General features: G+C 28.2%; 1 protein-coding gene across 1 annotated transcript; it reads left to right on the top strand.

The window, feature by feature from the left end:
- Window positions 1–5305: 5305 nt before the first annotated feature.
- Window positions 5306–8912, top strand: LOC131637982 (alpha-L-arabinofuranosidase 1-like). Its single transcript, XM_058908545.1, has 15 exons — window positions 5306–5473; window positions 5575–5629; window positions 5805–6013; window positions 6102–6223; window positions 6339–6492; window positions 6602–6671; window positions 6808–6953; window positions 7033–7131; window positions 7238–7501; window positions 7623–7694; window positions 7842–7945; window positions 8042–8098; window positions 8195–8390; window positions 8482–8625; window positions 8817–8912. The coding sequence occupies exons 1-15, from the start codon at window positions 5306–5308 to the stop codon at window positions 8910–8912; spliced, it is 1956 nt and encodes a 651-aa protein (XP_058764528.1).
- Window positions 8913–12453: the final 3541 nt, after the last annotated feature.

Genomic DNA, 12453 nt, shown 5'->3' with positions numbered 1-12453 from the left:
TAAAGAAATCTAAAATTCGAATTTTAATTTCTAGCTTGTTTCAGTTCAAACTAAACACTCAAATACAATCCCCAAGCATCATTGAATACATTCCAATCAGTTTCAAGCCTTGGTACACTCAGAATCGTCCACTAGACCTCACAGTTTGCTCGAACTAAAACTTACAAAAATCTCATCACACATGCATATTTAACAAGATGTAGACTCATATTTAAGTTTAGTTTGGGGTTCTGATCATTTCTGGATAGTTAATTGCAGTTTGGTTGCATATACACGAAGATACCATTCTAGGGTTTGTGAACTCAATTTTAGGGCTTTTCGTTAGAAGCAAAATTAAGCAAAATTAATGGCATATTCGAACTCAGTGAATCAAGCCAAATCGAATGGACATGTCGCGCCAAATTTCTATTCATGTTTACCCCTATTCGCTATTTTGCAGGTTTAGAACTCATCTATTACAGCGCTTTTCTCATAAAAACGCTGTTAAATGTGTTGGCGAGAGGTTGAGATGATGAGGTGTCCTCACCTCATTGGACAGAGCGCGTGCGTGTTTTTTTAAAAATAACTTGTGATTCTGTGTTTTGCAGGTTTTGTACACCTCGTGTTCCTTAAAATCTGAACCATCAGATCATGCCAGCTGTTTATCCAACGCACTAAGACACACCAGTCCGTGATATAGACTTTAAGCCAGTCACACATGATCATTGTTTATATATTTTCTATTTTATTTAATTTTCTTTGTAAAATTATTTTAAAATAGTTTTAAAAATCCAAAAAATACACAAAAAATATTTTTAAATTGATAAAATAATACTTTATTTTCTGATATAAAAATATTTTATTTTTCTTCATAATTTAAATATTTTGTATAATTAATTAGATAATATGTATATATTTATCTTTTAATTATTCCAACCCATCAAAAAATCATAAAAAAATTGTTCCTTATATTAAATATAGTTTATACATCATAAGCTAATTTTGTACATATTTAGGATAATTTTATTTTTAAGTTTTAATTATTTGTGTAATTATTTATATAATTATATGTTAATTAGCTTAAAATCAACTTCAAAAATTCCAAAAAAATTAGTTTTGTCTTAAAATTAATTGACAAACATTTTGAACATATTTTAAACTTAATTTTTAGGTTTAAATTTTATTTCCATCTTTTTCTCATTTTAATTAAATTAATCATGCATTAATTCTAATTAAAATCAATCATCAAAAATCCAAAAATATTTCTTTTATTTTCTTGCAATTTAAATTCTTAGATCAAGTGTATAGGTTGTCAAATTCATGTAAATAGCGTAGTTTACATTCCCGCAAAATCGATGTAATAGCGTAGATTTACTTTCCGCATTTTACATTTCCGCATTTTAATTTTCAGTACATATAAAACTGCGTGTATGCCAAAGATTAAAATTGAATCGTTAGATCACTAACTTCAAAGATAAAATATCTGAATCAAAACACAATCACACTTGCACCTCTTAGGGTAATCCCTATTTTACTCTTTTCAAATTCAAAATCAAATTCTACTGTTTCAAATGCAAAATCGAACTTTCATTTATATCCGGTAAAAGGATAGTTTTTTAAAGGAAATAGGAAAAGACCTTATAACTTAGGGTAGACCTCCTAATTTGCTTGCTCAGATTAAGACAAACAAATCTCTCATATATCATTGTTTTTCAAAATTAAACTTTCAAAAAAGACAATACTTTGTATATATCCAAACGAGGATCATTACAAAGTTAACGTTCTTTTTTCAAAAACATCTTTCAAAAGATAAAACACTTTGTATACATCCGCACAAGGATCATTACAAAGTCAATTTACGAAGGTATTTGAAACCACATACAAGCATTTCAAGGCAATAGAAAAGTGATTCAAAAGAAGTGAGCTAAGCAAATTAAAGAGCCCATGGATAACCATGGATACAAAGGGTGCTAACACATTCCCTTTGTATAACCTACCCCCTTACCCAGAATTTCTTAAAGGTCTTTTTCTGTTTCTTTTATAAACCTTTCCTTAATTGGATAAAATAAAAGTCGGTGGCGACTCTCTGATTTTCAAAAACACAAAAGCAGAAAGAAAAGAGTCAGTTCGCGTATCTCTCCGTGAGAGGTATGGTAAAAAACCGAGGGCGACAACTTGGATCAAACTTGGTGACTCAAGCTAAGGACAAAAGCCTTGAATCATTATCTTGAACCATTTCTTTTTTAATTTAACTTTAAATGAAATAAAATTAAATTAAAAAAGAAATAAAAATGTCATGGGCCTAATGTTGGTCGTGGGAGCCTTTTAACATCATTAGAAACATGTTTGGATCATGAATGCTTGGCCTCTTTTGGAAAAAAAAACAATTTTAATCATTGTTGGTTTCATGCATTTTCCCAAAAAAATAGCCAACTTCAACAAGGCATAATTCCCTCAATTTTGATCATATGAAGGAGTTCTTGTACTTTTTAGAAACCTCAAGATGTCCTCTACAAGCTACTTTGGAAACTTTTTTGCATTTGGAGAAGTTATCTTGATGTTATGGGCTTTGACAAAAAACTGCTTTTTGTTCACTTTGAAAATGACATGTAATGTCTTAGCTCATATTTTCCAAATGGTAAATCCAATGACCATGGGACCAATTTCATTTGAAAGATAATTGAATTTCCTTTAAAATAAGCTTTGGTTGGAATTTTTTGATGAACGAGGAGAGAGTTATGGCCGGTCAAAGTTCAGATGACTTTTTAGGAGAAAACCCTAATTTTGAAACTTAGGGTTTTGTTGATTTCTGAACTTTTCTTGATGAATTATGATCAACCATTGATCAAATGATGAATCTTTTGACAAAATATGGATGTTGATAAAAAAAAATCATTTTTGACTGTCTGTTGACTTTTCGGTCAAACTGGTCGTCTGTTGACTGTTTGAGCTACTGACTGTACGTCCGAACGAATCGAAGTTTGAAAATTTGTCTGATGGTACTTTGAGACATATGGAGATCCATGAAATCCATTTGAGGTCTCAAAAAAAAACTTGTTCTCCTGAAAAAAACAAAAACCCTAATTAGGGACTGTTTGTGTAGGAGACAGTTAGGCGTACCTGATTTTTGTGCAGTGTTGAGTCTCTGCTGATCTTGTGATTATCAGAAGACTTCTAGAACAAAAACCTTGGAATTTTGAAATATGAAAGATTGATTTGACTGGTGGTACAAACACGGAGAATTGCGCTGTTAGCGGGTTTGACTGTTAACTGACTGTCTGGGCATTAACGTAACAGTTAAAGTTAATTTTTCTCTTTTTGTTTTTGTTGTGTTAATGGTGAAAAATTATTTACATGAGTTGTTAGAAAAACACAAACATAATAAATAAATAAAATATACTGTACGCGAACGAAATTACCGATAATAAAATTGAAAAGGATTTAATGCACAGAAATAAATATTTAACTAGCAATAAACACACATAATATTATCTCGATAATTAAACGACGGTACAACAGATAGTACAATATTTAATACTGACAGTACAAATATTACATAAAAAATATAGCGAACAGTACGACAAATATAATGAACGGTACGTTATTTGAAAGCGAAAGATACGACAAACTTTAAGTATGACGATTAAAAACCCATGCTATAAACAATAATATATAGATGTACGGGAGTGCAAGCATCCCAGGTCCGCATTTTTCATGACTATGCAGACAGAAAAAAGACATGATCACCGTAAAAACAGTGATGACCACAAGAAAAAACGTATCCACCCACTTTGCCATTTTTGCCGGGGAAGAAGAGAAAATAATTATGAGATAGTATGATAGAAATTTGGGAGATGAGTGAAATTTGATGTGAGATTTTATGGAAAAAATGAGGGGTATTTATAGAGTGAAAAGAAGGATGGAGACGTTGGGGAATGAAGTGATACCGTATAAAAAAGAAAGTTTGAGTGGTAGTAGGATTTGAAAGAAAGTGTATGGAATAAAGTTAGGATTTGATTTGAAAGAAAGAGATTTGAAAAGAAAGGAAAAGATTTGAAAACAATAATAGTACAAAAAATTAGTGGGAAACAAAAAACCAAAAATAATTTAACTGTTACCAGTACAGTCTGAATCCCCGGTCTCTGTGCTTGCAAAATTTAATTATGTACCAATTGCATCAGTATTATTTATCTGAAAATAAATCTCAAATAAACAGCGTGTGAAATGATAAACAGTACTTGGCGTTTGTGTAAGAATGAATTTAACAGTGAACCAAAATACCGTATAAAAACATTCTAAAAACTGAGTATTCATAAAATCAGGATATTTATGAAATAAAATCCAAGATTATATGAGACTCCAATTTTTTAGACAGAAGTCTGTTGCCTTATTTTTTGAAAAAAGATGCGGACAAATTTTGGGGTACAACAACAAGTAAAGCAATCTATCTTTACTATCTTTTCAACTAAAGAATTAGAAATAATATAATGCTCATCTATGAGAGATGCATATTCAACCTTTAAGGAATCGAAAGCACTATTAAGATCATTTATCTTCTTTTCAATTTTTTTAAAAAGTTTGCTTTGGGGAAAAAAATTCTTAAAATCATCTAGGGCATCAACATGCATTTCGCTAAAAGCGTTCGACAATTGTTTATAAGATGGTTTAACTTTAGGGTCAATAGTATATACCTCAAAGTCTTCACTTAACTTGTGGTCCGTTAATCAATGGTTTGCACATTCAACATGAGAACTTGAATCGGAAAACCCTAAAAAGTGAACCTTATATTGAACACTTAGCTAACAAGTATGCCAAAAACAACCAAACAACGTGAAAACTTAAGTTATTTCTCCTTTCGTTAGTTGTAACTATTAGCCTAAATGTGTATATGCTTTATACTTTTTCATGTATACTTTATAAATTTAAATAGTGTTTATCCTTAAATAAAGTTGATATCTTTTATACAATAAAATTTTTAAATTTATATATATATATATATATATATATATATATATATATATATATATATATATATATATTTATATATATAAAATTGTTTACTGACAGAGTTGCACAATAATCCATTGTGAGGTATGGTGAGAACATTTTACACGTTAGTACATAACAAGGTAATGCTGGTTAAAAATTATAATCTAAATCAAATTTAGGAATATTTGTAACAATTTAATTTAAAAATAGTAAACATCCAAATTATAGATTATGTTGTTAACAACTCATTATCCTTATCAACATCTTCAATTTATAGATTGTTCTTCCTTTATAAATATGAGTGAAATGATTAATCAAAATATATTATAAATTTAAAATGTCTTTCTCAAGTTCTTTCACTTCTTTTATTTTCTCTTTAGGTGTTTTTCTTGTCATTTCTAAATGCCACTATGATGTTAATGCTAGCCAAATCACATCAAAACTAGTGATTGATGCTAGTTCTGGAAAGCTTATTCCAGATACATTTTTTGGAGTATTTTTTGAAGTAAATTATGGTTTCTTATGTTTTAATAACTAGGAAGATTACATATAAAGTACTATTGTTTTGTTATCTTATAATACATTGATGTAATATATATTTTTCAGGAGATTAATCATGCAGGAGCTGGAGGATTGTGGGCAGAACTTGTGAATAATAGAGGTGTATATATTGTCACTGGAAACAATTTATCTTTGAGTTTATTTTTCTAATAAGATACAAATTTCATATATTAACTTTAAAAATTTATGTTACTAATTTTGTTTCCATTTTAATATTTGTTTCAGCCGTTAGATTTGTTTCACTATTTTATATCGTTTATAAATTATTGTTTCAGGTTTTGAAGCTGAAGGTTCCATTAATGGGACCTCAAATATTTATCCATGGACAATTATTGGAGAAAATCAATCATCAATTATTGTATCTACAGAACGTTCTTCTTGTTTTGAGCGTAATAAAATTGCATTACGTATGGATGTTCTTTGTCATAGAAAATCTTGTCCACATGGTGGTGTTGGTATTTCCAATCCAGGTTTTTGGGGAATGGTGAGTATCAATTAACACAACATTTTATTTATCATATGAAAAAAATTAAATGTATTTATAATATTTTTTCAATGTTTCATATAAATAGAATATTGAGGAAGGGAAGAAATATAAAGTAGTGTTCTATGTAAGATCACTTGGTCCAATTAATTTACAAGTTTCATTTGTTGGATCTGATAATGGTATCAAATTAGCGTCAACCAAAATAAGGTTATATATAATTCTATTTCTTTAATTTATTTTTTGAAACAACATCTTGTTCATTAAGTTATTATTATCAAACTAAAATAAATCAATTATTGAGTTATTAATGAATGAATATCAGATCTTCTGGAGTCAATGTTACAAAGTGGAGTAAAATGGAAACAATTCTTGAAGCTAAAAGTACTAATCACAATTCAAATCTACAAATAACAACAACCAAAAAAGGAGTATTATGGTTAGATCAGGTCTCAGCCATGCCTTTAGATACATATAAGGTATACAATGCATAAAATTATATTTATATTATTTATTTACTCATTTTAGATTATTTAAAAAAATTTCTCTTTTATAAGAATTTATCTCATTAATCATTATTGGACACAGGGTCATGGTTTTCGAAATGACCTTTTTCAAATGGTGGCAGATTTAAAGCCAAAAACTTTTAGATTCCCAGGTATGATACAATATTATTGAATTGTAATCATTTCGAATAGTAGTTTCTTTAATGGAAAATTTTGATTCATATCGATCTTTTTTTTTTTTTGAGATTTCACTAAGTGACAAAATTATAATATATTTTGTTTTCACAGGTGGTTGTTATGTTGAAGGAAATTATCTAAAAAATGCATTTAGGTGGAAAGATACAGTTGGAGCATGGGAAGAGAGACCTGGCCACTATAATGATATGTGGAAGTATTGGACCGATGATGGATTTGGTTATTTTGAAGGGCTTCAAGTAATTTTTCTTTTTAAATATTAAATAATTTTCTTTTCACATTAAAAAAATATTAATTATTTTTTTGTTTATTAAACAGTTATCAGAGGATCTTGGTGCATATCCAATATGGGTGTTTAATAATGGTATTAGTCATCATGATGAAATTAATACGTCTGCAATTTCACCATTTGTACAAGTATAATTTTCTTAATATTATTTTTTTATTATCTAAATGGTATTTGTAATTTTAATTAATTGATTTATTTATTGTTATTTATACTTTATTTATCATTAATTAATAGGAAGCTCTAGACGGTATTGAGTTTGCTATAGGTTCCCCTAAATCACAATGGGGTTCTCTTAGAGCTTCCATGGGACATCCAAAGCCATTTGATTTGAGATATGTTGGAGTTGGAAATGAAGATTGTGGTAAATATAACTATCAAGGAAATTACCTCGAGTTCTATAAAGCTATAAAACATAGATATCCTGATATTCAGATTATCTCAAATTGTGATGGTTCTCAATATCCATTAAATCATCCCGCGGATCTTTACGATTTTCATGTAATAATATTGTTGATTTAATTATTAATTTATTTTTTAATTATTTTTAATAATTATTATATTTGAATTTAGGTTGAGTAACTTACATGTTATTATTGTTAATACTTTTTTCAATTATTAGATTTATACAAATTCTAAGGACATGTTTTCCCAATATACAAAGTTCGATAAAGCACCACGATCTGGTCCAAAGGTTTGATTATTAAATGTATTTATTCATTTATTTTAAAAATAATGAATTAAATTTTTTTAAAAGGATGATTAAACATTTAAAATTTTTTTGATATAGAAATTTTCTCGATATAGAAATTTTCTCATGATTTATAATTGCATTTTATAGGCATATGTTAGTGAGTATGCTGTTTGGAGGGAAGATGCAGGTAATGGAAGCCTTTATGCAGCTGTGGCTGAAGCTGCATTTCTTATTGGACTTGAAAAAAATAGGTTAGGTTTTATTATATATAACATTTTTCATGATATTTAATTAATCAAGTTTGTGTTTTTTGAGCTAAATTTCAATCATTTTTCAATTTTCTACAGTGATGTCGTCAGCATGGTTGCCTATGCACCCCTCTTTGTAAACACAAATGACAAATAGTAATTTTCTAATTTCTTATCATTTAGTTTTATTTATCATTTATATATGTAAGGAAATAGATGATTTATTTAATTTATTTTCTATATATGAAACAGTTGGACACCAGATGCAATTGTATTCAACTCTTATCAAAATTATGGAACTCCAAGTTATTGGCTCCAACAATTTTTTATTGATTCTAATGGAGCAACCTTTCTTAATTCAACTCTCAACAATTCTTCTAGCTCGATTGTTGCCTCAGCGATTCAGTATAATAATTCTCAAGATGGAAAGAATTATCTAAAAGTCAAGGTAAAATAACACAAATTTTTATCAAGAATAAATGCTAATTTAAAGTATTTTATTATTGATTTGTTAACTTTGCAACTATTGACTTGTGCAGGTAGTAAATTTTGGAAACTCAGTTGAAATTTTAGAGATTTTAATAAATAATTTAAAAACAAATGTGCAACGATCTGGTTCATCAAAAGTGATGCTTACTTCCTTGAATAAAATGGATGAAAATTCTTTCTTGGAACCAACAAAGGTACACTTTATTTTTTTTAACACATTATGCAGTTTGTCATATGTATATATTGTGATTTTTGAAATGAATTTCTTTATGTTTTAATTTAAATTTTTAATTTGCTAAGCTATTTTAATTTAAGGTTAATCAACATTGATTATATAAAAAAGATTTGTTAATACATGATTTTGTTTCATTTTTCATATGGACAGATTGTGCCCAAAAGAACTTCACTTGAAAATGCAAGCAATGACATGAATGTTGAACTTGCTCCCTATTCAATTACATCATTTGACCTATTAATTTAAAACACTATGGTGGAGTGTTTTTAGAAGGAATAGATGGAAGAAATATATATATTTCTATTTCTATTAAATAAAGTATTTCTCGGTTTACCATCCATATGCACTGTATATATTTCTATTTGTTTTCATTCTTGAATTTTAATATCAAAATATTGTTTATCGTATTTATATGGTGAAATGTATTTTAATATATATAAAAATTTATTTTTCAAAATTATTTTGTAACACTAATATAAAATGTATCATTAACTAATTTCATCATTGCATTAACCACAAAAATGTAGGTTGATAATCACTTTCTCTATTTTATTAACGAATACAAAACATAATATTAACCATTTATATATATATATATATATATATATATATATATATATATATATATATATATATATATATATATATATATATTAAATTATAAAATATCTTTACCAATCTTTTCACTCTATCAATCAAATTTATTTTATTACTTAAGACATTTTTATATTTAAAAACTCATTAACCAAATTATGATATGTATTAATCAATCTTATACATAATCACTAACCATAGTTAATTTACTATGTAAGAGTTTACTATATTTTTTAATTTCTGGACACTCGATAACCAAGTTATGATCTATATTAATCAATTTTATTACACTCAATTAACCAATTTTGCTTTCCTTGTTTTTAATGTCAAAACACATAAATTATACTCCCTCCGGTCTCAAATATAAGCAACAAAAAAACCTATGGTCTTAAATATAGGCCAAAAAATCCATATTTATTACATTCAATGTCACAATTCCAAATATACCCTAACAATGTTTTACATTTTAAATGTTTCCAACAATTTCCAAAGCAAAAAATAGGGGTAAAATTTGAAAAAGTGTAAGAATTAAATGCATTGAGACATCCTCCTTAAACGGTGAGCTTTTTTTTCAAATTTGCTTATATTTGAGATCGGAGGGAGTATATTGTTACTAACCAAATTTTTACACATCATTAACCAAAGTTATTTTGAAGAGAGAGAAAAACATATGAAGAAAAGTCAAACTTGTGAATGTTACTATTCACCATATTCGTGATGAGTAACATACGGTGTTGGTGTAAGAATTTGGTATCAAAATTAAAAAAAAATTATACCAAATAAAGAAAAGGACAATTTTATTGCCTTTCAAAAACTATTGATTTCCGATTAAAGTAAAATATGTGTTCTACTAAATGTGTCAAATATAAGATTCTAAACAAACTTAGTGCAATACATTGGTTGAAAATAATTTCATGAGTAAAAATTTTATGTTTATAACATGTTTATGAATAATAATAATAATAATAATAATAATAATAATAATAATAATAATAATAATAATAATAATAATATAATTAAGGAATAATAACAATAATAATAATAATAGTAATAAATTTTTTTAGTAACTTAAATGTCATGTATAAAATGTAATTTAGTTTATCAATTGTGGTTGTTACTCTTGATCGGGGCCTTCTTGGTAGGGTTGATGCATTACTTTTTCAAATTCTGTATTTCTCACTATTTGTAATTGCATATATTCCCTGAAATTATTCTTCTAGTATCACGATGACTTAACAAAATAGTTATTCTCAATTTATAGGGGGTATAACCCTCTCTTTTAATTATAATCCCCTAATGTTTGGGGTGAATTCCTAATTAAAAGAGGTTTTCGACTGTTAATTCCTACAACACAAAATAATGAATCAATATTTTTAAAGTAATTACATATTGAACAATTAAATTAGATAAAGTTTCAAGAGTTATAGTTATTAGTCATTCAAAATCTAGAATCAATTCATACATTCGTCAGCATACAAATGACATTAAACACAAATTTATAGAATAGTACTCATAAAAATGCATTTTCCAAATAGTTTAAATTTTCAGATTTAATATACACATCATCCAAGTCAAACAAATAGATATTATCAACCCTAGAATCCTTAAACACTAAAAGTTTACAAGGCTTATGTTCAACTAAGCAACTTAAGGTATTGAAAACAATATAACACCCCTTGTCACATAATTGACTAAAACTAAGTAAATTGCGTTTAAGCCTTTCAACTAATAAAACACCTTTAATGATTATTGTGGAGGAATTTCCCATAATACTTTCTCCTAAAATTTTACCTCGTGTGTTGTCCCCAAACGTGACATGGGCGTTTTCTTTATGATCAAATATGATAAACATCAAAGTGTCTCCCGTCATGAGTCTTAAACATCCGCTATTTAGGAACCACAACCTTTTCACGGAGGCAAGGCATTCCTACAACAATCAAACAGGTAATTTAGGTACCCAACTAATGGGTCCTTGAGGTTAGTTAATGAGCATTTAGGCATTCAAGCCATGGTACCATTAGGAACTTTGATATTCCTAACATGACAAAGAGGCCTAATGTGACCTTTATCACTACAATAATGACATATAGTTTTAGAAGAAATACTCTTTCTATTTATTCTAGAAAATAAAGGGTTTTTCTCAAAGCCAAATCCTATTTCACTTGAAGACATAGAACTAGTAGTAGATAGAGAAATAACTTGCGCCAATTGTCCTTTGAGATTTTCATTTTCAAATTTTCAAATTGGACAAGTAACCCAATCTATCTTTACTGTCTTTTAAACTAAATAGTTAGAAATACTAAAATGCTCATCTATGAGAGATGCATATTCTTCCTTTAAGGAATCTAAAACACTATTAAGATCATTTATCTTCTTTTCAAGTTTTGAAATAAGTTTTCTTTTGAGAAAAATTTTCTTAAAATCATCTCGAGCATCAACATTCATTTTGCTAAAAGCGTTCAACAATTGTTTATAAGATGGTTTAACTTTAGGGTCAATAGTATATACCTCAAAGTCTTCACTTAAATTGTGGTCCATTAAATATAGGTTTGCACATTTATCTTCAGAACTTGAACCCGAAGATGAATATGATCTCTCATCTTCTTATTCCCAAGAAATATAGGCTCCACGACCTTTACGATGTTTGTCCTTCGTCTTGTAGAATTCCTTATCCTTTTTCTTATGATATTAGTTAAGATTCTGACACGTGGTTCTATAATGACCTGATTTTCCCCATTCAAAGCATAAGCCATCTTCTTTTCTCTCATGTTCCTTCTTGTGTGGATGAGACTTTTTCAAGTTAATCAATTTTTTGTCGGAATGCTTGAGCTTATGCTTCCTCATATATTGATTGTATCATTTAACGAAGAAACCCATCTCTTCTACTTTTGAAGAGCCTTCGTCATAACTTTCTCCTTTGTCCTTATTTTTCTTTGTCCTTGATGATGAAGCTTTCAAGGATAGATTTTATTTCTTTTCCTTACCTTCTCTTTTATCTTCCACTTTACTTTGCTTTCCATGAGCCGTTTCAGTTCAGTCTCATGTTCCGTGAGCTTTCCAAACAATTTTATGATATCCAAATAACTAAGATCATTTGACTCTTCTAAGGCGGTGGCCATCTTTGGCTACCGCTCGCTTCCCATAGATCTCAAAATTTTGTTAGCATAATCTTTTTTAGAAATAATCTCTCCCA

The sequence above is a fragment of the Vicia villosa genome, unplaced genomic scaffold (assembly GCF_029867415.1).
Source record: "Vicia villosa cultivar HV-30 ecotype Madison, WI unplaced genomic scaffold, Vvil1.0 ctg.002131F_1_1, whole genome shotgun sequence".
Classification (NCBI taxonomy): domain Eukaryota; kingdom Viridiplantae; phylum Streptophyta; class Magnoliopsida; order Fabales; family Fabaceae; genus Vicia; species Vicia villosa.
This window is presented reverse-complemented; position numbering and strand designations above follow the sequence as displayed.